General features: G+C 32.7%; 1 protein-coding gene across 4 annotated transcripts in view; it reads left to right on the top strand.

The window, feature by feature from the left end:
• LOC106667340 (longitudinals lacking protein-like) overlaps window positions 1–26,758 on the top strand; it is a 54,270-nt gene that overhangs the window by 23,782 nt on the left and 3,730 nt on the right. For 3 of the 4 annotated variants that reach the window (XM_014395229.2, XM_014395231.2, XM_014395233.2), the window contains exon 3: window positions 19,591–19,656. In XM_014395229.2, coding sequence (XP_014250715.1) covers window positions 19,591–19,656 — 66 coding nt within the window. Of the gene's footprint in view, window positions 1–19,590; window positions 19,657–24,595; window positions 26,696–26,758 lie in introns of those variants that run through there. The other variant, XM_014395232.2, reaches the window with a different exon arrangement.

Below are 26,758 nucleotides of genomic sequence, written 5' to 3'. Positions count from 1 at the left end.
TTCATATTAGTCTTGAGAATCGAGAATTCCTTTGTCTTACACGCTTGAGGATGACAACATTTAACTAGCCAATTTTACTAACTACTTTGAGCAATGAAAATAAGCAATGTCATCACTAAATTCTTCTGAATAGAGAATAGCTGTATGCTTAACAAGCCAATTTTACTCACTAAACGAGTTCTAAATTGCGAATAGCAGCTAATATGGATATATGATAACTTTGAATACTGGAAAAATCATCACAAATTGCACAATTTTTTTGTGTGCAAGTAATGCCAATGGTCATAAAAATGTAGAAAGGCATTGCTAATTCAGCGTGTTCTTTAAAATTGAATAATGACCCTTTCCTTGTAGTGTATCGGTACTCATTAGTATTTCCATTCGTGACTTTAAAATCATATAGATTTTCTAATTTTCACTATAAATTAAAATAATAACAGTCATACCGGCTGGCACAGACCGTGCTACCTGTAATTTAACTTCGATATACCCCGTATTGAAGACGAACGGTTCTATTTGCAATACCCCTGCCAATTATCCCATGATTGGCATAATAAACATCTCTGTTTAGCACAGAACCTCGTCAGAAGGAAAAATATCGCTCTGTAGCTTTTATGTTATAAACGACTAATTACTTTGTCGTTAACGTTTCAGTAATGAATTTCAGAACTTAACCCCCCTAGCTATTATCCAATTCATTCTGCGCTAATGTCAAAATAATTAGCGCCTGTTACAACTTAGCGCTTTGTAGAAAAGTAATTCCTCTAATAAATTGGCAAAAGAAATTTTAATTTTTCAAGTTCTGTAATTTCAAAATTGAGTTCTTATGTAGTTAATATATTGTTAATATTTTTAAGAGATTTTCTTTCATCGGTGAAAAGTGGAAATTCTGAACAAATTACTAAAATCTCTTAACTGCCTAATACTTCGTTTTTAGTGGGACATGTCAAAAATGAAATAATGATTTTGTAAAAAAAAAATTACATATTAAGTCTTAAAAAGTAGCTTAGCTTACGTTGCTTTAGTCGATTTAAAACAACTCTGCACATTTTCCCTCTTTAATATTAGGTCGATCGTAAAATGCCGAGAGTATCGTGAAAATATAAATGGTCTTCTATCTATTATTGCTGACAAACCGCTGACGACAGTTCATCCAACGGATCAAACTTCTCAATTATGGATATTAACTGCCAATTTTTTTCCCCTTTAATAAGAATTAAAACAACTGACTATAAGCACATAAAAATTACATAAATAAGGAACGTAGATAATTTATATATACGAAATTACATTCGCAGTATGTACTAACGTGTTTTATTTTAAACCTAGCACTAATAAATAATTTGAAAGAAATTCAATTCTTGTTATATTAAACTTACTTCCCTGTATATATCGCTAAGAAACGTGAATAATATGTAATTATTTGTTTAACTTATGGAATATATTGTCTAAAATTGAAAATTATTTCATTAATTATATTAAGTTGGAATGAGCTTGGTTCCTCAAGCATTTAAGAAAAGAAATCAAACAAATCCATATAGAGTAGAAGAAGTAAATCGACATTGATTGATCATCATTAAAAAGCGCAACAATATACATAGTTTATTTTCATACATTTTAAAAATCTAAGCTATTTTGGAGATAATGGAGTGAAATTTAAAGCGACAATTGAGATGTGATTTCTCATGCAAAATATAGCCATTTTATTTATAGAGAGCGTAGCATAGTTATGACACATTTCTGAGTCTTCATGTCGATTTACAACTGGTAAACTTGGGTATATTGGGATTGAAAGTTGCACAGCTATTCAAAACTTTAGAAAACGTTGAAATTGGCTATAAAATTGCTCAAGTTAATGAGTAAAATATGCTAGTTAAGCACCGCCATTCACAATTCAGAAGATCTTTAGTGAATAAAATTGGTTATATGATTGCTCAAGATCATGAGTAAAATAGGCTAGCTAAGCACTGCCATTCACAATTCAGAAAATCTTTAGTGAGTAAAATTGGCTATATGATTACTCAAGTTTATGCGTAAAATAGGCAAGTTAAGCTCCTCCATTCACAATTCAGAAAATCTTTAGTGAGTAAAATTGGCTATATGATTACTCAAGTTAATGAGTAAAATATGCTAGTTAAGCACTGCCATTCACAATTCAGAAGATCTTTAGTCAAGTTGTCAGCCTTATTTTTAGGTTTTGAGATGATGTTTCTAAGTGAACACGTACCTCTAAAAGCTATCCTAAAACCTTCTCGTTTAAGAATTTTGCCTACTTATTCCTATTATTGTTACTAATAAATTAGTGTACTATAAGACACCTATACTCCTTTTACAATTATTCATGTCGCCAACTCGCGGTAGCAATAAATAAAATAATTATAATCCACATCCATTTCCAACCTACATTTGGTATTATCAATTCTTTAGACTAGATAAAATATTTAAAGAACATAAATATATCTAACAAATGTGTTTTAGTTTCATTTGATGTTACTAATTTATTTACTTATATCCCTGTTGAAGAATGTACAAAAACTTAAGGACAACTGTACAAACGAAAACTTATGAAAAACAAAAGAAAAACGATATCATAGATCTCTTAAATATAAGCCTACTGCCTAATTATTGTAAATTTAATAAAACATTTAATGATGTTAAAGGGGTACCATTGAGGACTTCGTTATCCCTACTTTGTGTAAAAATATTCATGGGTAACTTTGAAAAATCGTTGATCGATCTGCAGATCTATGTAGGATTCCAATCTTCGTAGAGGTCATTAGACAGGTGAAAAAAAGAAGACTAAATGCTGGGTTCATCGAGCTTCGGCACCTTTTAGTGCCATCATGAGGGCCTATTTTATTATAATAAAAACACAGTAACATACAATTAATGTAATAAAATAATATACATACTTTCCAAAGGACGAAGCAAACGATTAACGTTCTGGGTTTAAGGTTATAGAGCATATGGCCAACATAATACATTTTTGACGGTCCATATCCTTAAACCCAGCTTGTACAATAGTTTTCCATGTTAATCGTTTTCTTCGTCCTTGGGAAAGTATGTATATCATATTATTATATTAATTGTATGTTACTGTGTTTTTATTATAATAAAATAGGCCCTGATGATGGCACTATAAGGTGCCGAAAGCTCGGTGAACCCAGCATTTAGTCGTTTTTTTTTCACCTGTCTAATGACCTCTACGAAGAATTGGAACCCTACATAAAGTTGGTTGTTTTAATTTTTTGATTTAAAACTGTCCATAATAAATAACCTAATTGAAATAGACTTTTTTAGAAAACACAGACCTACAGACACTATACCAGCACATTCTTCTCCCCATGGACCCAAAACCCTGCTGGATTCATTTAGCTTATAGGCCGTATGTTGAAACTCCCATTGATACCTGCCAATTAAAAAAAAAGAATTAGAAAGAAATAAAACCTTGGCTAAAATCAATGGATATCAAGAAATATTTATCGATAGGTTGCTAGTAAAAACTTAAAAAAAAAAACAACATCGGGACTCAGCCACCTCATCAAAAATGAATCTTTAGGTTTTCGTTGCTTACAATCGAAAAGGATTTTAGAATAGCTTTTACAGGTGCGTGTTCACTTAGACAAATTCTCTCAAAACCTAAAGACATGGTTGACTATTTATCAAAAGAAAAAAAAGCAGAGTTTATCAACTTAATTGTAATGAGTGCGGTATTAAATATAAAAATATAAAATTAAATATAAAATATTTCATTAAAACCAGCATCTCATTGGAACGTCGCGTTGGTGGAGGATCGGCGGGTCGACTCCTACAATTTATGTCGAGAGTTAGTAACTCCTTCAAACTGATGATGCGCATTTAATGTTCGAAATCCGGATCGTTGTTCACGATGGTTGTACAAATCTGCGAGTAGGACCATCATGTACAAAAAGTGAGTACTTCATCACTTCTATGATGGTACACGTAAACATTAAGGAGAGATGGATCCAGACGAGGTCAAAATGTGTGGACACACTTGATTTACTGATTAAAACAAAACAAAATGTCACAAAGCGTTTTGGAAATTTACTTTTTTTTGTTTTTAAAATTGAATTAATATCCCCCTAAAACTTATTAAAACTTATATTTATACTTTCAGTTGAATCTTGAGCCTTCTTTAGAAGAGATTATAGCGTTGTTTTCCATAATAACGTTTTCCCTCGTCCAATTTTCTTAATTGTAAACCACCCCAAGGGTGGTCTCCGAAGGGGGCGAGGGTTCAAAAAAAAAAAAAAAATAGAGAAGGGGGCCGATTCCCATCTCCCATCTCCTGGATATTTCGACATCAACCGGTATTTTCAACATTTCTTGCTGGGCATCCGGACAACGGAAAATCACGAGCTGCGTATAAAAGCCGCTTTGGAGAGAAATATGCAATTTATTAAAACTTTCATGGATTCATTCCATGCTGATTAGTAGATAAATTTATAGCTGTATTTTGTAATACCATAAATTTTATTAAAACCTGTTTAAAAGATCGCACCAGAAAAACCAAAGTAAATGGCATTCTTAGCTCTGTTCTGATAAACGCTGGGATTCCACAAGGGACTGTACTTCATTACCATTTTTACTTTTATTATCATTAGTTTTATTAACATGCTCTTGATACTGGATAAAAAGATAAGAGTAAAATTCCTGCATGGTTCTTAGACAAATGTATATAATTTTCCAATATTGTTTTCTTTGAAAAAAACTATTGTTAATCTGTTATTATTGATATAATAATTATTAGGAAAATAAATATTACACCTTCCTACAGCCCAATCATTAACCATTATTTTATTTATGAGAAGCTTTCGCCTACGTGCACTGTCGATAGGTGGCCCTCGGAGGATCTGACTCGTAAATTGCCATACTCACCCGATTAAGGATAGGCCATGCTAGGTTTACACACGGGCACTACTTTTAGGATAAGGTCCAAGTGGCTCCAACATGAATGCCACTAATTTTGTGCATGATCACGGCAGCGGGTATATGGCCCCCTGTTCCGATCCTTGGATGTATTAAGTATATAGTACTGATAGTTTTGTGTCCCTAGCACACTAGTAGGTGAGAGAGGGTAGAAGTACTTGATATGCCTCAATCTACCCTCTCACACTACTAGTGTGCTAGGGACACAAAACTGTCAAGTACTCCACCACCTTAATTCAGAGAACGGTGTGTAAATATGAAAGAATGTATTTAAGAATGCCTGTGAATGGGTTTGGATATTGAAATTAGATGCGTTTTGTGCTGAATTGACCTAACTGTTGATAGCACTCGAAGTCCGACCTCACTGGCTGGACGTGCAAAACCGAGGTCTACCACGGACTGCCAACACCGGAGGAGAATAATTCTCGAGGCCTGCCGGTAGTTTATTGTAAATTCCAAAAATTTGAATTGGCGGTGGACTGCGAGAATGATTGGTTCAACAAGTGTGTATGAAATTTGAACTTATAACTAAAACCAAATCTATATAGTTCCAATATATAATTCTGATTAACTATTAATAACAAAATTCATAATTATGAACAAGGCCTCGTACTGAAGGCAGGCTTCAATTATACAGGGTGTTTGTCTGGCTAATCGTGTTACATACTTTGCCAGTAGATTCTACATTCAAAAAGGAACCAAAAAGTCTTTTAACTATGGTCCTAATCTCCACAGTTTCGGAGTTATTTCACTTTTTCTGATTTTGGAAGATTTCACGATCTTGCTTCAAATAAACAATGATAATTCCAAAACTAAAAGGTTTTGAACAAATCCGTTGACACAATTGAAAACTACGTTAAATTTCCAATAAAATGTGATCAATACTAAACTTGTAAACGTTCGTGAAATAAGCGTTTTAGTAGAGCGAACTTTGAACAAAAATTTTTTTTTGAACGTTGAAACACTATGGTGATTCGAAACTACTATTTCCTAACTTACAGACCAGCAAATTTCAGAAAATGTATTCCATTTAATATCTTTTTTAGTGGTGTAATTTCTTTTTTAATTACCTTTTTCAAAGATGAAGAAATTAATGGAGAAAAAGAAAAAAACTGGTTGAAGGATTGGTAAGGTGGAAAGATTAATAATAATAAATTTAAGGAAATTTTGAACGAAAATTATTAAACCTTTTTTTAATTTTGATTCAAAAAGCCCTCCATTCTCCGAAATGTATTTTTTATGCGCTGCCATCGCATTAAACCCGCAAAATCCGTACATGAGATGTATATCAGCATATTCTTTATTTAAAAAAAGTACCCACATAGTTAACAAGATATTGACATAGATAACTAAAAACATCTCTTAATTTTAAAACTCTTTTATTCCGGAGATTAATAATACAATAATTCTTTAATCAAAGTTGTTGTAGTCGTGTTTGTAAATAAGTAAACACTTGCACTATTTCGGTTTCGAAACCAATTTAAAAAAAAAGTTTAATAAATTCTTTCAAAATTTCGTTGTTTTACCCCATTTTCCACCTTACCGTCAGCCACGGTTTTCTCCTTTCCTCCATCAATTTCTTCATCTTTGAAAAAGTAATTAAAAAAGCAATTGCATCACTAAAAAGGATATTAAATGGAGTACATGATGAAGAAATTGATTCGTTGAAGGATTGGTAAGGTGGAACGATTAATAATAATAATAAAAAAATAAAACACTTAAGGAAATTTTGACGAATTTGATACATTTTTTTAAACGTTTTTTTCTTTTCCTTAATCATTTTTTTCATCTTTGAAAAAAGTAATTACAAAAGCAATTGCACCACTAAAACGGATTTAGCATTTAGTATTTAGAATCAAAATGTAAAAAAAAATTAAATAAATTCATTCAAAATTTCCTAGTTTTTTTTATTTTTTATTATTATTAATCGTGCCACATTGCCAATGCTTCAACCACGGTTTTGTCCTTTCCTTCATCAATTTCTTCATTTTTGATTAAACTAATTGCACCACTAAATGGGATATTAAATGGAGTACGTTTTCTGAAATTTGCTGGTCTCTAGGCTGGAAATAGTAGTTTAAAATCAACATAGTAATTGTTTCAACTTTGGAAAAAAAATATTTTTCAATGTTCACGCTACAAAAACTCTTATTTCACGAACGTTTTCAAGTTTAGTATTGATCACATTTTGAAGGAAATTTAACTAGTTTTCAATGGATTCGACGGATTTGTCCAAAACCTTTTAGTTTTGGGGTTTTCATTGTTTATTTGAAGCAAGGGAGTGAAATCTTAAAAAAAAAAAAAAGTGGAATAACTCCGAAACTGTTGAGATTCGGACCATAGTTAATTAGGACTTTTTGGTTTCATTTTGAATTAGAATCTACTGGCAAAGTTTGTAACACGAGTAGCCGAACACCCTGTATACTACATACTGTTAAATGTCTGTCTGTTTTATTAATTTTTATTATATTGTTACAAATATATTATAAATAATGAAAAATAATACTAATAACGGGGTAACAGTTTAATCGCGCCGAAAGGAAGAAAATGAGGATCTGACCTCAATTTGACAAAGGCAGGAAAAACGAGAAACTAGGACTTGCGTATGCTTTTCTCCCCCTTCTCAACAGCTCTGCCGTTACGAAAACATTTATGCCAGTTTTCTGTTGGCTTCACACTTTCAATTGCTAATTCCTGCACAACAATGGACAATTATTCTCCAAGTTTTTGTTGTTTTTACAATGGCACTTATTGATCGATTACTCGCGGAATAAACGAATGTTAGGTCACAGAAAAAAAATGGTTAATTAAATTTTTCAATATTAAGTGCTTAGAAATTTAAGAGGGTTTTGTTTTTCTCATTTCAAGGCTTATCCAAGACTTTAGGCCACACACACACATTTAAATTTTATGTTTGTGTTTTGAAAGAACTTGAAAAGTCGAACGCAAAAAGCTTTAACCGCCTCTTGACAAATATGTACATATCAATCCAAAATACTTAATTAAAAGATAATTCCCGATCTATGTATTTTTATAATCATGAGAAAAGATAAATGTTGGCAGCATGATTAAATGGTTTTTTAATTTAACATAAAATCTCTCAAGACTTTACGATCAAATTATATTTGTTTATGGTAAATTTATTTGTTAATTGCGACGAAACGGCTCGGTGTATTCCTGTTAGACTCGTGAGGATTCTTCTAATTTCTTCTGTTGTACTCACCTAACGGAAAATTAACAGCGAGGATAAACGGGCCACGGATGACCAGTTTCCATCAAGCCGCTGTCATCCTCGGGGTGTGTTGAACTGTAGAACGGCCAAACCGTTTCTGCATGCTTTCCCATTTGCCGATTATAAGATACGCTTTGTTGAATATGTGAGAGAAAACAGACCAAAGAAGCAAAGACAACTTCCACAGTTTAAAATATCATAACAATAAAAAATTATCCCTAATCGTTGGCAATTGCTAATTGATTCATTAACTGGTCGATAGTATGTTGTTACATTCAAAAATTCTTTGTTCAAATAGGTACAAATGTGCTAACATAATTCATTTTCTACTTAAAAAAAGACAATCTAAGAATCAAAGAAAAATTATAGCCTAATAATTGTAAACATTCACTTATCCCTATTTCCTCTATTTCTTGGCTTATTATTATTATTTTTTATTTAACCAAAACCGATCCATTATGCCAACTGGCAAAACTAATAATGAACGAAAACGAGAGAAAAGTAAACATTTTGAAATCCCGTTAGTTTAATTATTTAATTTTGGAAGATCTAAACCTTTTTAAGAAACTATTTAATGTTTATATATACTAACAGTTATGTTAATTCATAAAACATCAAACTTAACAAAAAGCTCGTTTGTCTGCGCGTGCTTGTGTGTCGGTTGTTCTAATTTTTCCTCTTTGAAAGGAAATAGAATATTATTTTCCCCAGATTTTGATTTAAGGGACTAAATTTAAATTGGTTATTTCATCACTTACTATTATTTTAAAAAAATAAATAAACCAAAATTGAGTACCTATAAAATTAATATAATTGTTTATAATTGGTACAATTAATGCCCCATAAAATATTTAATATGAATAACGTAAAAATTTCTTTATTTATAATTTTAAAATGTTTTAATTGTTTTAGAGAAAGGAATCATTAATTCATTATAACATAAATATTTTTGTTGAGATTCATAGGAACAGCGTTAATTTAAAGATTGACTTAAGTACATAAAAAGAATCGTGTTTTTTTTTGTTTTTAATGTTTTAACTTTCAAACAAATTTCTCAAAACAAAAAAAGACATTATTGTAAACCTTACTTTTATGTTAACAATCATAAATTAAAAAGATTGACTTAGGTACACAGGAACAACCCTGTTTGTTTTTTTCCATAAAAATTTCTCATTCAAATGCAATAAAAATAAATTAATATAAATTCTTCTTTTCTTTTACGTTAAAAATTAAAAGTGGATTTGGATTTTGGATTAAAAATTATAAAATATAAATTTTACTTAAGCGCACAGGAACAATCTGTTTGTACTAATTTTAAACGTAATGTATTAAATTTAGAACAATTTTCTCTTTCAAATTCAAACAAAATAAATCTTCTTTTCTTCTATGTTAAAATTATAAAATAAATATACAATTTACATATAAGATAAACTAATATGAATTAGGAACCAACCACTAAGTTGGAAAACAGGGTACAATTGAAAAAGAAACACTTGATTTCTTCTATATTGAATACTCTTTTCCATTAAAATATTCAAGTTCAGACAGGATCTGCTTATTAGCTCTAGATCCTAGTTGCTCCAGCTTGAGAGAGAGAGAGAGAGAGAGAGAGAGAGTGAATGAAATAGATAGATAGACAGTAAGAGTGAGGGGGAGAGAGAGACAGACTGACGAAGAGAGAGAGAGAGAGAGAGAGAGAGAGAGAGAGAGAGAGAGATGTAGAGATACAGAGACATAGTAAGAGAGAGAGTGAGAGAGAGAGAGAAATAGATAGATAGACAGTAAGAGTGAGGGGAGAGAGAGACAGACTGACGAAGAGAGAGAGAGAGAGAGAGAGAGAGAGATGTAGAGATACAGAGACATAGTAAGAGAGAGAGAGAGTGAGTGAGAGAGAGAAATAGATAGATAGACAGTAAGAGTGAGGGGGAGAGAGAGAGACAGACTGACGGAGAGAGAGAGAGAGAGAGAGAGATAGTGAGAGAAGGAGAGATAAAGAGAGAGGGGAGAGAGAGTAAAAGTGAAAGAGACAGATATATATCGTAAGAGAGAGAGAGAGAGAGAGAAAGAGTAAAAGAGACATAATGAGAAAGGGGGAGAGAGAGAGAGAGAGATAGTGAGAGAGGGAGAGATAAAGAGAGAGGGGAGAGAGAGAGTAAAAGTGAAAGAGACAGATATATATAGTAAGAGAGAGAGAGAGAGAGAGAGTGTAAAAGAGACATAATGAGAAAGGGGGAGAGAGAGAGTTAGAGAGAGGGGAGAGATACAGACAGAGAGATAGTGAGAAAGAGAGAGTAAAAGTGAAAGAGACAGATATATAGTAAGAGAGAGAGAGGGAGAATAAAAGAGGCATAATGAGAAAGGGGGAGAGAGAGAGAGGGGGGGGATTGATAGATAGAGAGAGACATAGTGAGAGAGGGATAGTTAAAGAGACATAGTAAAAGAGAGAGAGAGAAAGAGAAATAGTTAGTAAGAGAGAAAGACTGACAGATAGATAGTGAGAGAGACAGATAGTACGTAAATATAGTAAGAGAGAGAGAGAGAGTGGGTGAGTAAAAGAGACATAATGAGAGAGAGAGAGAGGTAACGGGTGTGAGAGTGATTGATTGATTGATTGTTTGTTTGTTCAACATTGCTGCACCTCTGCCACATTCACTTTGCTTTTATTTTTAACAATAAGATTACATAAAATTTCCTATTTATCATTTGAGCCCATTATTATAAATTCTGTTTTCGATTTTCAATTTACAATTTATTTATTGTATATTATAAATTTTTGTTCATACGTTCCCAACAATATTCCCTAAAATAAAGTTATAAAGTTAAAAATTTATATTTATATTAAAATTTATAATTAATTATTAATTTATATTTATATTAAAAAAATTAAATATAAAGTTATAAAGGGATGTTACACGTGTTACATTAATATTCATTTATTGTTATGACTGAGTATTGCTTTATTTATCCATGAAATAGCCGATTAGAAAACAAGTATTTTTTAAAAAAAATTAGCCATACTTGTAAATCATAGGTGTCAGATATGAGCTATTTAGCTAGTTCAGTTAGATAAAAACTGAATGAACTCCTCATAATATGACGCGCATATAACTTTAATCTTAAAGAAGGAAAATCAATTATTTTTGTAAAAATTGAAAATACGTAGTAAATTATTATTTTTCAAAAAGACTATTTATGACGTAATAATTACCGTGATATTTGTTTCATTTTTGGCCTTCTCCGCGAAAAATGATGTCGCCAAATGGCTTGTTTTGGCAACGGAACAACGGAAGTCCCTTCCATCCGAGAAATTCCAGGCATTCCCTCATTACTCCGCGGTTCCCCCTTTTCACTCCTCCCGTATAACGGGCGAGTCGTCCCAGCCGGGCAAATACTCAATCCCAATTTACGCCGGGATTAACATCCACAGGGGAGAACATTTTCTCCCTTTTCACATTCGGTTAATCCAACCGACGAGATGTCTATAGCACCTCGGGAAATAATTCCCTTATAAGTGCCCCGACACGCCAAATGGTCTGGGTACGCTAAAAAAAGAACTTGGAAAGGTTTTGTTCCTTTGGATCCAGGATTCCCTCTCAACATGGGTCTTCGTTCATCCGTGGCTTACCAAAACAGTTTCCTTTCTAAAATTTAAAAAACGAAGTTAAAACACAGAATACCATTGTCGAAATCACAAGGCCCCTTTTTTTTGTTAATTTTTCTCTATACCATCAAAAAGCAAATTCTGAACGTAGAACGGCCTTACGAAACAATAACTCTCATAAATAAACATGTTTATTTTGATTATTTACTGACTTTTAATGCTGTTATCGCCCCCAATATGTTTCAAGGTGGAAGGTGTTTCACTAATCTGCGCTCCTTTAACTTTTAGATCTCGCCAATTACGCCTGATTTTTTATTTTATTTTCTTTTATAATTCCAAACAAGCTCTCATAAAATTCTCAATGTCTCGAGTTATATAGTTTATGCAGTTTATACGTTGTCATCGGGAAAAGTGAATTTCCACCCTTCGCGCCGGTGGGAAAACGCTGGAGGGTTAATTAATATTTGTTGCATGTGTGTCAAGTGTATTTTCCGACTTGTTAATAATCGAGCGTTGTTTCCTCAAATCGTCGACAAAGGCCATTTCATTGTTTTCTGTATCCTTCGACCGCTACGAAGTTTCTCATAAGTCATAACAAACCTGGGTATTCAGAAGTTCATTTGCAATTAAAATTTTCAACATTTTTAAAATAGTGATGTAAACAATTTTAAGAAATTTGCGTACAGGAATTTTAGCAAGATATATTGTGTGAAAATGTGCCAATTTTGCCTGAAATTGAGTCATCTTAGCGTCTTTAGTCTCTAGACCACAAGCTTTTGGCATAACAGAGTCAAAATATTCACGTTAAAATTTCTACATACATAACAATAAATTTTAATCGTCAAATTCACAAAATTCAGTGTTAGACATACAAGCCTGCATATTAACATATTAAAAATATTTTTTAAACACATTAAAAGACAAGGACTTGAAAGTTTTAGGCATCCAGTAATTTGTACCATTTTCTGACATTTTCAGTCTAGTATGATGCTAGTTTATGCGTTCGGACAAAAAAAACCTTATTAGCCAACTTAAATTCCGAGTTAAAATGTCAAATTTCATTTCAAGAATCAAACGAAATTGCTTCGCTGTTCTAATAAATCTACGATTAAAACAGTTAAATTCTAACTCTCATCTACACAAAACTTTTTCTTATCAGCCTACTGATTTATATAAGTTAAGACACTTTCCGCAGTCCAGCAGGCCTCGAAAATCAACCTTCTCTGGGTGTTGGCAGCCTGGGTCAAACCTTGGTGTTATCCGTCTAGCCGCAGAGGTTGGGCTCCAGGGGCTATCTGTCCCTAAATACATTCACTCTCTTATCTATATTTTTTCTTATTTACAATTCACTCAGATAGGGTGGTGAAGTTCGTACATCACTCTTTCTACATATTAAATATATGGTATGGTATGTTGATATGGGGTACGAGTCTACCCAGGCATTTAACCCCTCGGGTCTTGGTCGCCCGTCCTGCGTAATATATATATGGTATGCTGATCAGGATACTAGGAAGCAGGATTTGTACTCCTCAGGCACTGCAGCCTTCTGGCTTATTGAACCTTCCTAGTTCCTTAGTTCAATGCAATAGACTCTATCCTTCTCCTTATAAGTATCAGGTCATTGACTGTCGCTGCTACAATATTCCCTAAGTTTTTTCGTATGTTAGATTGAATCTCCATTGAGCTGTTGCTTCGCATTCGAAGATGATATATGGGTGGCTGTTTCCTCCTCCTCATTACATAATCTGCAAATGGGATCATCGTTCTATATGCATGTTGTGTAGTTGTTTTCTCAGATGCCAGTGACCGGTTAGTAGTCCTATCACTCCTCTGAGTTTGGTCCTCTCCAGTTGCAGCAGTGATTTTGCTAGTCTTAGTGAGGGTTATATATTAAATAAAACTAACCTAATAATTGAGGGTCGATGGTCGCCATCACCCTCTCACACATTCTCGCTAATAGATGCATTCACTCTCAGCACATGCTAGGGAAATAAAACTATCAGTAAAATATACAATAAAAAAGACCTATTTCCTCTAAGAAACGGAACAGGGGACCCAGATACTCCCTGTCTGTCGCGCGCAATTATATCGTGTGGCATTCTTGCGCGCTCTCTATATGGAGCCAAGGATGCACACTTCACTAGGTGGGATACATGTACATGGCTTTGGCCCGAATGTAAGTGTCCGCGTATCAACCTCGTATGGCCTATTCTTAGTCGGGTGTGGATAACATACGAGTCAGGTCCTTCGAGGGCCACAGAGTTTCTTTGCCGATCCGACCCACCGACGCTAAATTTACTTTTTAAGAACCAAATGAAATTATTTGGTGCTTAAATGACCATTTGGAACGGTTAAAATTCCAATACTATTTTCAGAATATGCTCGTACAAATTTGCGTTTAGTAGAAAGAAGCCGACTAACTTTAAATTAATCGCCAAATTTATTTCCAAGGACCAAAGCTTTTTTTATATTTTGCATATTTTGTTGAACGAGGCTGTTTGAATTCATCCAGTGCCGAATAATTCCGTCTGTGTGAGAAAGCAGGAGTCCGCATGATCTCGCTAAGTAACTAGGGGAATGAAACTCTTGCGAATAAATGTGTGTTAATAATTAAAAAGCCTACGCTTCACTGAAATCCGTAAGTGCATCCGATCGTCAAGAAAAGGCGTGAACATACCGGAAAATATTTCAACCGCTTATTTATACAAATTAATTATTTGAGAAAAACATTCCCAGATGTAAAAATGATCCAGATCTCTTAAGCTTACAATGCTCTATCGTTCTTGCAGCTTTGAGTATAAAACTAGAAAAGCTTCAGAAATTATCAGTTTCACGTTTTTTCCTCGCTAAAATGTGAATATTTGAGGATATTTTGCCTAATTATACAATAGAAAACAAAATTTTCAAAATATTGAGATGGTCTTTTTGACAATTTGATAGTTCTGTTGGGTTTACTGTGATTTTATCTGTAATTTAACTTAGTAAGGCGACCTGTATTTCTGTTTAAGAGTTGTTCATTTTATTTGTCATTTTGAAAAGAGCAGTGTTCAAAAAATGCACAGCTCACAAAATCTTTATGCTGAGATCCCAGTGATCATCCCTGGGATCTTAGCAAGATGTGAACAACTATGCATAAATTTCCATATTTGGAAATTAAATTTGCTCTATTTACCCATTAATCTAAAATAGCAGACATAGATTTTAAAGTCTATTGGTTTGTATAAAAACTTAAGATCTTGTTAGTGTTGCAAAAATAAGTACGTAGATGTAATATGTATTTCCAAAAATATTAGAAATTTTTTTTGAAAAAATTATAACAACGCGAGAAAAATTCAGGATCTTGCGGACCCACCTTTCACAAACGATCCGAACTATCTGATTAGTCTACTTTCCTTTTTAAAAGAAACGGATTGGACAATATTTACTGGAATAATTATATTATTATTTATTGTTTATTCTTTGTCGGGATGTGTTATCTCGATGTGTCTTTGAGGAAAATACAAAAAAAAATGAGATTTCATCTTAAGGTCTACGGTCTATAGATTTAAGGTTTATCTACCATTTCGGTCTGCCAGACGCTTTTTGGCTTTTCACCAACGTCATCGGTGGTGGGGTCTGTCATTGCCTCACCCTGCTTATACCCTTCAAAATGACCAATTGCCGAAAGGACTCTAAGACTAAAACAGGAAAGATAGGCGAAAGTTATATCAACCAAAAATGTTGAACTTTATTAGGTCCTTCTATTTTCGCTGATCAGACATCCATTCTTAGAAATAGGGAATGACTATATAATCCCGGAAACATTCTTTTCAACATCCTATAAAGTTTCAACCGACTATAAAGGAGAGGAAGAACTCAGGAGAGCATCGGAATCAGTGATATGGTATACAGATGACTCCAATAAAACAAACGAAGGAACCTGATCGCGTGTTTTTCTACAAGCCCAAGATGTGAGCAATCAAACTCATTAGGGAAAGTACACTTCGGTCTTTCAAGCAGAAATACATGCCATCAACGCTTGTACCCTGGAAAATCTTAAAAGAGGTTACACTGACAAAACAATCCTCATAAGATTTAATAGCCAAGCAGCTATTAAGTAAAAATATCACATCAAATTTAGTCAGTGAATACATCCAAAACCTGGGGAAACATAGCAACCTGATATCTCAGGAAAAGGAATTTTGGGTAACGAGAAAGAAGACTGGCCAGAGGAGGATCTGGAAGACCATACATAGGGCCCGAACCTATACTTGGGCTAACTAAAACAAACAGAATCCTCCATTGCCGAGTGGATCGAAACAAAACAAAAGGAGAAGTGGATAAACTCTAGTGGCCCTAGACACAGTTAACTTATGATGAAACAACCCTCACCAATACTGTCAAAATCATTCTTGCAATGGAGAGGGCTAAACTCAGGGGCATGATAGGACTACTGACCCTTCACTGGCATCTGAGAAACAGTACATCTACACAACATGGGCATATATAACGATGATCCCATCTGAAGATTATTTAATGAGGAGGATGAAACAGCCGACCCATCTTCGAATGCGAAGCAACAGCTCAATGGAGATTTAACCTAACATACGAAAAAAATCTAGGGAATGAAATTGTAGCAGCTACAGTCAATGACTTGATGCTTCTAAGAATAAGCCAGAAGGCTGCAGTGCGTAGGGAGCACAAACCCTGCTTACTAGTATCCTTATTACCATATCATATCCCCTCGTCGAGATGAAGGCCACAACCGACGAAGAAAAATGATCCCGATTTCAATTGAACCATTGAACAAGACCTGACATCTCTACCTCTCTCCCCTATACCAAACCATTCATACCCTGTGGAGGTATCCCGTATCATATTGTCCGATTTTACTGGATGTGAAGACAGCCTTCGATTGGGTATGGCACTCGGTGCTGCTTTAGAAGCTTAAACATCTACACAACATGGGTATGTACAACGATGATCCCATCTGCAGATTACGTAATGTAGGAGGAGGAAACAGCCACCCATATCATCTTGGAATGCGAAGCAACAGCTCAGTAGAGATTTAATCTAACATACGAAAAGAATCTAGAGATTGAAAAAAGTAGCAGCGACAGTCAATGACCTGATGCTTCTAAGAGTCTATTGCACGGAACTATGGAACTAGGAAGGTACAATAAGCCAGATTGCTGCAGTGCTTGGGGAGCACAAATCTCGCTTCCTAGTATCCTTAATACCACATACCATGTCTACATTATTAAGATCTTGTAAAATTTCTGCAAACATATATACACTTTTCACTTGTTTGGGACTCCTTTTTTTTGTGTCTTTTTTGTGTGTTAATTGTAGACCGCGGTGCAGTCCGTTTTATCAGCTTCGAGGGCATGATGTACTCCTTGATATTGTTGACGCTGACATCCTTGTAGAATATTGAGAATGATTATTCGATAAAGCTTCGATTCCGTTCGAACAAAGTGCCCCGTGCTATTTCATAACCGGAGTCCGATATCAATAAAAAGGCCGGTGCCTGTTTTTTCTCCCTTTTATCTTTTCAGATACTAATTATTTCCCGTTTGACTATCTTCAGAAATCGAAACTAAACTCTTATTTAACACTTGAGAAATTTTATTCGAGAGTCCGACCCGGCGGCGTAATTTTGTTTGTCCCTGTAGGAAATAGAAATTCGCCCATTTTACAAACAGCCGGCCGTGCTATGATGTTAAATCGAATTTTCGACAATTGTGAAAGTACATTACTCGAGAAATAATGTTAATTGGCAATTAATGCGCGTCTAGATTTAATTTGGTAAGCCTATCTTTGAAGAGGAAAAGATTAGATTTAACGCATACATTTATATTTCGGCCTGGACCCGTTTTTCCCCCTTCCTCACATCATTAATTTGTAAGTGGTCCCATTTTTGTCCGTATCATCTTCCTGTTGTCTAACTTGGGAAATATTCGATGCACTGGTTTTGACATTTGTCGTATTTTAATCTCTAATTCCATCAAGAGTTGCAATCATACAAATGATTAAATATTAAATAACACGAACCCAAAATTCACAGCACTTTGTTATTTTCAGTTCCATCTATTGAACCATCCATTTATTGAACTCATTGATAATCAGATCGGATAAGCAATTAAAATTGTACAAACATATTCTACACTTCAAAAAATTACGTCTATGAACAGGGTCCGATGTTCCGCATTTTAGAGGACGTGGGGTTTTTTGTTGTATAAAAGATCTGATGTATTTTGTTTGAGTGTATGTATTAGTGTGAGTGGTGAGGGGCTGATGATGAAATATAGGGTTATAATCGCCCTCCAGCAATGCGTGTGTGTTTAGGGTTGACGCGGAATATTTATGAAAGTACTCCATCTACCCTAATTTAGATTAGCTGATTACGTTGTGTAGGACGATGGATATCGACTACTCCACCGTCTAATCAGAATAGGTGTACTTATATGTATGAATGCATTATAAATGTTAGTTGTTTTTAGTTATATACATGGGGTGTTGAAATGAGCCAACTGTCGAAACTGTTGGTTGGGAAGCGACGATCTCCTAGGCACCTACCATATACCACAGCAGGGTTGATGAACTCCCATAGGGAGAGACATCTCTTCGGGTTGAAAATTCAATGCATTGTTTACGAGTTGAGCTTATCTCCTCGCAGTCCACCGGCAATTCAAATTTTTGCCCTGCGGCCAGCCAGTGAGGTTGTGCTGGGTGCTATCATCAGCTAGGTCATTTCAGCACCAACGCTATCAATTCCCAGAGTCAAACCCCTAATTAATACTTAAATATATTCTTTCTTATTTAAATACCGTTCACTCAGTACGGATGTGGAGTTCTTGATATTCCTCCATCACTCTTTAGACCTATTTGATATAACAGACCTAATTGAAAGTCGATAGGATACTCAATATTCCTTTTTTTTTATCACCCTACTGATTTGTATAAGTTCCAATCTGCACACGCATGTACAGAGTTGAGACACTTCTCGCAGTCCACCAGCTTTTACAGTCACCAGTAGGCCTCGAAACTCACCCTCCCTGGGTGTTGGCAGTCCAGGGTCAGACTTGTCCTAGACGTCCAGCCGCAGGGGCTATCAGTTTCTGAACACATTCACTCTCTTAACTTTCTTCTTCTTATCTTTTTAACTTTGAGGGAGTTCACAACCTTCCTGGATATTTCTCGACTCGAGCTAATTCGATTTAACACCTAACAAACATCGTGAATAGCCCTACTTTCTTATTTACAATCAATTAAGGCGATGAAGTTCCTATATCACCATTTACACCTATTATTTTAACTTATTAATTAATATTATATGACACTAACCTAACGATGGAGTACTTAGGCCAGCACTCTCTCACTATACATTCTCGCTAATAAATACATTCACTCAACACAAACTATGTACACAAAACTATCAGTACTATATGCAGTAAAACAACCTAGTTTCAACCAAAAATGGGAACAGTGGTTGAACTTGTGCCGTGCTTAAGCGAGAGGCATTCCTACACGCTCTCTATATAGAGGCAAGGAATGGCGTCTTTCAATTATGAGGGATACATCGAGCAACCTTTTTAAGTTTTGAATTTTTATTTTCCACAACTTATTTACTCTAGTTAGTTACAAATGTGGTTTGATCGAATGGGTTTGAAAGACTAATTTGCGACTACTGGTTCGCCTTTGTTTTCTGATGATGTTTTGGGTTGTTGAGTAGTTTTTTAATTTTGCTATTCTGACAATTTTAATTTTTTTTCTGTTTGTACTTTCTAAAATGTGTTTTTGTGCTAATTTTATTTTTGTTTTTCAGGTGGTTGGAACGCTTCAGGTGACAACTCCGAAGATCCTTATCCACCTGGTGGCCCTTCGGATCAAGGTAAGACATCTTAACTGAAGTCAATCCCAGAAAAATTGGAAAAAAGCACATCACACGGCGGACCCAAGTGCTGCCTCGGGCCGAAAAAATTTTATTTTCGTCGAAAAGGTTGACGAAATTGTCTAAGCCCCAGGGGGGGAAAAACCGCCGTGGGAATGTGCTTTTCCCAAAAGCTTCCCCACACCAGCCGGTAAACAGTCGGAAATATTATGTCGTGACCTTTTATTATTTCACAACTTGTCCGTATTTATCGATTCGAACTTTTCTGTCCAGCTCAGCGTCGTTGCTAAATTTTTTTTTGCTTGCTCTTTGAAAATCGCTGAGGCCGGACTTTGCACCATGACGAGAAAACGGCTTTCTCTCCTAATATTTCTCAGATTTTATTTTCAAAAAATTACAATTATAGGATGCATATTTTTTAAGTTGAAAAATATATTTTTTTAAATATTAAAATTGAAGGCTGTTTACCGACTGGATTATCAATAAAAATGCATGAAGTTTGACAATAATAATAAATTAACAAGTAATATTTTTAAAAAAATTACATTCAAGACTAAAGAAAGAAAAAAAGTCTTGCATGTAATTTCATGCCTGTTTATACATTGAACATAGAATGATTGCATTTGGGTATGAGCCTTAACTGATTTTTGGGCGTTTTTTGGGACTTTTTTTCTGCATGCTTTGCTTTTTGGGTGTCTGTCTTTCACTTCAGTCTGTCTTTTTCTCTTCTCTCTTACTCCTTATCCTCGCCCATCCTTTGATGAAGATTCGACAAAAGCTTGAGCGCACACACCTTCGGTGTCTTATCCCCTTTGTGTCTCGGTCCCTTATGGTATGGACTTATTTTAAAGATCCTGAAAAAAAAGTTAGATTTTAGCCCCTAAAAATTTTTTTAAAAAAATGGACGTCTTTTTTTTGGATATATAATCAAGGTAAGTATGAAAATTAGTATTAGTCTTTGTTTATATAAATAACGTGAACATTTGTGTATTTATGTGTTATTGATGTTGTAAATAACAAAATTAGTTGGTTTTGTTAATTTTTTAACTGTATTATGCAATTTTAATATTTCAATAAAGAAAACAAATTGTTCAAGCAAAATTTTTACTGTATACACTAGTTTTTATCTATTTATTTTTAGGCTTTTTCTTCCCATGAGGGAAAAAAATTAGTTCTAACTCATCCAAGTGATTTCAACTACTCGTATTCTCACTTTTCATCGCTACGTTATCCGCCATATCCTAACGAAGTGGATGAAAATATTTGGCCAGCCAGATAAAAAACATTTCCAATTAAACTCGTGGCCTTAAGTTTGTCTCGGAGTATCCTTCATATTTTCCATGAAGGCGTTGTCATCCTCGTTGTTCTGCTATCAATCATAATTTTACCATCTCTTATTGATTGATTACCCATTCATCCTCGATGAATTTTTTGGTTTTAAACACTCATTTTTAAAATGAATTATTCATTTTCCTCTTTGTTTTATAATTTTTTTTGCAAAGATTTCTCTACAATTTTCATTAATAATTATACTTTTATTTTAATTTTTATTCAGTTTGGTTAATTTATTTGTTAGAAGTCTATATGTATTTAATAGTCATAATTGACTGCATTATTTTAATTAATTATACATTTTGTGTAAGGTCTTGATGTTCCCTGAATCCTGCTCGTGACACTAGCTTTTTCATCTCAACCAAGACCTTAGATAAAAAGTATAATTAATTAAGTTAAAATTTATTTTAATCTTATTAATTCAATGTATATAAATATATGTATATATGCTTATCGTTAAAGAGATAATGATGATAAGATCATTAGTACAAAAATAGGAGGAACAATAATTATTACACGTCTTGATCATCTCTATACAACACAAGTATTTTCAATAAATAGGAATAGTATTACAATTAATACAATCAATAATACTGTATCACAATTAGTAATTATAATTGAAAACTAACTATAGTCTATGAAACCCTAAAAAGATAGTTAAAAATATATATTATTGAGAGAGAGAAAATCAAACTCATGTATTCTGGGCACACCACAATCAAGTTTTATTAATAAAGAATTTAAGTAAATAAAATTCCATAGATAAGTGAGAGCCCAGACTACTTTTTAATTGATGTTTGCTTGTGAAAATCAACGGAAATTTTCTTTTAAAAAATGGGAAGTAATGTTTATCTCTTGTTTATCTCCTTGTTTGAAAAAAAGAACAAATAAGGGGCCTCTTGACATATTAAAGCATTTTTTAATTTTTTAAAGTTAAAAGACGTGAAAATAAGCTTTTAAGATGTATTGCACAATTCTCAAATATGAGTCACATACATGTGCACAAAGTATGCATTTACCTTCACTAATAAACAAATTTGTATTAAAAAAAGTAGCGGATATTTTATTACGTCTTGAAATATCTACTTGATAGCGATCATGATTGTCATTACTGTTATATGATAATATTATTACAATTATAATAATACGAGTGTTTTTTTTTTTCTAAAATTTAAGATTATCAATACATAAGCTATTAAGAATGTTTATATAAATAATTTGGAATATATCATGAAATTGGAAAATTATTGTTGAAAAGTTGTTTAAAGTTAAGAAAGGTGCATGCGCATGAAGGTTTTTTTTTTTTTTTTCAGCGAGAGTGTCTCCAATATCACGATTGCTTTCAGAAACAAAGCTTTTTGTTTTATTTCATCTTGAGGTGCAACCGCTTTGATATGTGAAAGTTGTCACGTTTGAAAAGGGCTTTTGTTTGTCACTGCTGCATTATTTTTTTATTTTTCCATTCTTGTCAAAAAGACAAGGGGAAAAACCGTTTTGGGGGAGATGTAAATAACAAACTCAAAAACTCCGTGGGTTTTGTCCTTTTTTTGTGTATTTTTAGTGAGCAGTTTGTATATACACTTGCTGATTACATATTTTTATTATTTATTTTTGTTAATGAAAAATAAAAGAAAACCAGAATTTACAAAACAAATGTGAAAAGAAAAGGGTGAGCATGATTTTACATATTTAAATTTTTATTTGGATGCTGTGGAGATATGAAAAGAGCTTTAATTTACTGGTTGAATTTTTGTTTTTATCTTTGGTTTTAAATTAAAATCAAAGTAAATATTTTTCATTACAAGGAATTTTTATTTTAAATTCAAACGAACAAAAAATTACAAGTTTGAAAAGTACATATCCATGAGGTTTTTAAAGTTTAAATTATAGGAAAATGTAATTTATGAATATATACACATCATTATAAAAAAGACAGAAATGCTTAAGAACAATAAGAAAAAGTTGCTTGCGCACACATTGTTTTTCCTTTCTTAGCTTATTTATAGCTACGTGTGAGAAAGTATATTCTGCTTTCATTTCATACTAAAGCAAAGCTAAAGATATTTAATACATGAAATATGTATTAAAACATAACATTTCTTATGGAAAAGTAAATGTCAGTTTAAAAATTTCATTGACTGACTATAAAACCACAGCTTTTAATTTTTTTTAACTCATTAAACATTCTGAAGATTTTATCTTGGCATCAAACAATAACTCCATTTTTTCACAATGTTATTTAAAAAAAAAAAATTGATGTAAAATAAATATTATTCCAGTTTTGTTAATTTATTGACAGTAATTACATTTTCAATTATTTTAATTAAATGTTGTTTTACCCTTCTTTTTGTTCATAGCAAGGAAAATTTTATTTTATTTTTTATTGTTGATTATAGAACTATTAGGTTTTTTTACCAACACACTATTACAAAACGGTGTTAGTGCAATAAATATTTTAATGATTAAACCGAAAAATTCAGCAGAAATCTAAGCTAATAATCTTTAACACCTTGATTTTTTTATTAAATTTAAAAATTATATAATTTAAATATTTAAAATTGGTTCTTCTATAGTTGTGTATCCTGTTATTTGATTCTACTGTCATTGTCATTGATATTTCGTAATGTCATTATTTTATTTTATTCCCAATTTAATCCAGGACTATCATTTTAGTCAAAAGGATGTTGACCTCTGTCCATTTTTATAATGCTCATAATAGAAGATTTATTCGATTTTTTGAAAACCTACCCAGTATTTACAGTTAGAATGAAAAATACAAGCCCACATGACTTAACTGCTGAATTAAAATTGTACATTTTTTTAACTTAAATTTATTTGCCTATTGGCAGTTTTTATTATTAAAATTTGGCTGTAAAATTAAAATAAATCCATTAGATTTCGTGGTCCGATTGACCAAATAACTTATTTTAATTAATTTATCTTTATGTAAGGTATTGGTTGAGATAAAAAATAAAATAAATTAAAGATTAAAATAAATGTCGTGTTTGCTGTTGATACTGTTTTCATGAAGCGACAGTGAGGCAAAGTGAATGTTACTTCAAACTGGGCATGGTACAGAAAAGTTTTGAAACGATTATACAATAACCAACAGATAATGTTCATTATTTGACATTTTTCGCCAAAGTTTGTTTAATGATTATTTCATTTAATAAATATTAATACAGAAAGAGTCAAAATGTCACATTTCACACCTGCTTAGATTAATTCTCGACATTTGTAAACATATTTTGTACTAGATATTGTCGGAATATTTAAAATTGTGTTTAACTAGATACATACTGATTACGACAAGAAAAACTTGCTTAATAGCTTGGCCACTTGTGGTTTGTGACCTTGTGAATGTTTTGTGCTTTTTTTGTTTATTTTTTATTTTTTTAATGATTAAAAACACTAACAAAACTAAATGCTCGAGAGAAAAAATTCCTTGTGATGAATTAAAGAAGATGTTTTAAAAAAGCTTTGATAGAGAAAGAAATACATATACAAGAGAAAGAAAAACAGCTAAAATTTTAACACACACAAAAATTAAAGAGGGGAAGGAAGAACAATCTGAAATTTATACATTGGCTCTGTGTTGTTTTTACAGAGCAGAGGATGTTGCTAGCCCGGCCTCTTTTGCAATCGATCAAGGGTGGTTCAGGCGGATCGTCCACTGTAGGAGGGAGTGGAGGCCGGGGAGGATCGACGTCACGCAGCATCTCATGCCCGACATGCCACAAGTGCTATTCATCTCAGCACACCCTCCGGCGACATATACGTCTCGAGTGTGGAAAAGAGCCTCAGTTCCACTGCCCCTACTGTCCTCGCAAGACCAAACAACGCTATAACCTCATGCTGCACATCGCTCGAGCACACAAACCCGAGCATATCCAGCCACCTTGGTAACACTAAACTGGAAAATTTCTCTTGGGGAAACTGATGAACAAAAAACCGCGCAGATCTGATATTTTATTATGATGCTTTTTCTTTTGTTTTCAGTTTTTTTTCTTCTGATTTTCTTTTTTATATGTGGAGTATACTTTCATTAAAAAAATTATTTTGTAACTTACAAAGTTACATCTACTTCTATAATTTTTTTTTTCAGTCTAAAAAGTTTTCAAGTTTTATTTAATGTACTTGATTGCCTATGGTTTTAAATGAGGGTGCAGCTCATGGCATTAGATTTTGCTTTTGATACTCACCAAAAGTGCCTTATCCAAATGTTGGCTATGCTGTCTGAAAAAGCATCATGTTGGTTTTATTATGTCTTATAATTTAAATACCTCTTTATGTATACCAGAAATGTCCTTTTTAGTTCCTACATCAAAGTCAACACTGTATACAATAACTTTGCTCAATAATTTAGTATGTTAATGGGAGAAAACATATTTGGTAATTTAAAGGTGCTAAAGACAAGTTCTCGGCCTAAATATTAAAAAAAGAAACTATCTTCCATTGTTATTCCACCACCTCCTAGGTCTATGTATGTCTATATTTCATAGAGTTTTTATTTATTTGTATATTCCTTACATTTATACCAAACAGCTTATAATTTGCTTTTTATTGTAGTTACCTTTAAAAAAAAAAAATCTTTTAAATGTTTTTATTTAAGCTTATTTCGTGAATCTGTCTTGTAAGTCACCATGTTGTGGACATTTTCATGAGTGGGCTTTTTCGTTATTTATGCGGTTTTTGGAAATTATAGAAATCTAATTTCTTTGTTGATTTTTTTGAAATTTTTTATATATAAATTTTATTTCAGATAATGCTTTTTTTGGTTTATATTGTATACGTCCTTTGTTTTTTTCCATTATATGCGTAGATTTTTTTTTTCTTTTTAAAGTTTAGTTTTAGTTAATTTTGGGTTGTCTTTTTATTCTTTTTTCGGGATTCAATTTTGTTTTAGAGGTAGTGTTTTTAAGTTTAGGATTTTCTTTTTAAGTTTAGTTCCTTTTTAAATTTTTGAGATACAAGAAATTTCTTTTTTGTCAAGAAAAGTAAAAAGCTTTATTTTTCAGGTACTGCCAATACTCTTTGTAATGCTTAAATTTAGATTTTATTTTAAAATTGAACTATAGTAAATTTATACTCTCAAGTACAAATATTGCCAAATAATAGTGCTTTGTTTTTAACATTTAATTAGGGATCAAAGACAAGGTATTAGTTATTAGACGCAAGAAAATGCAATATTTTTAAATGAAATATAATTATATTTTTTAGTAGTTTAGTCTATAAAGAGTTCATTTAAATAAATAAAAAATATGAAAAAAAAATTAGGGACCATTTTTTAAATTATATATTATATATACATTGTTACATGTTAGTGGAATAACCGAAAATATTGTGATCCTCCAGTCTTCTTTTGTAGTACAAACCAAGTACTACCCTTAACTCAATCAGAGGAGTAATGTTTTGATAATTCACCAACAGGTTTAATGTAAACTATTTTTTTTTTGTTTTTTTGTTTTTGTGTAAACACCAAAGTGGAAATAGAAGTTCCTAAGTAAGCAATTTTTTAAGTCATTGTATATAAAACAGACAGGGAAATTCGAAAAAAATGCTCTTATTGCTCAGTCAAAAAATAAAAAAAGGAAATTTATTAGAAAGATACAACTTTATATTAGTGGCTTATGAATTTTATTATACTATTTGAATTTTATTGTTAGAAATATATTTGTTGGTAAAAGAATAAAATTTGTTGTTTTAATTTGTTATTGTGTTCAACCTAATTTGCAGTTTTATTATTTTTTTTATTTTTAGTATCTATTTT

Source organism: Cimex lectularius, unplaced genomic scaffold, assembly GCF_000648675.2.
Source record: "Cimex lectularius strain Harlan isolate CLEC.00 unplaced genomic scaffold, Clec_2.1 scaffold10, whole genome shotgun sequence".
Taxonomy (NCBI): Eukaryota; Metazoa; Arthropoda; class Insecta; order Hemiptera; family Cimicidae; genus Cimex; species Cimex lectularius.
Note: the sequence above shows the minus strand (reverse complement) of the source record. Positions and strands in the feature narration are given on the sequence as shown.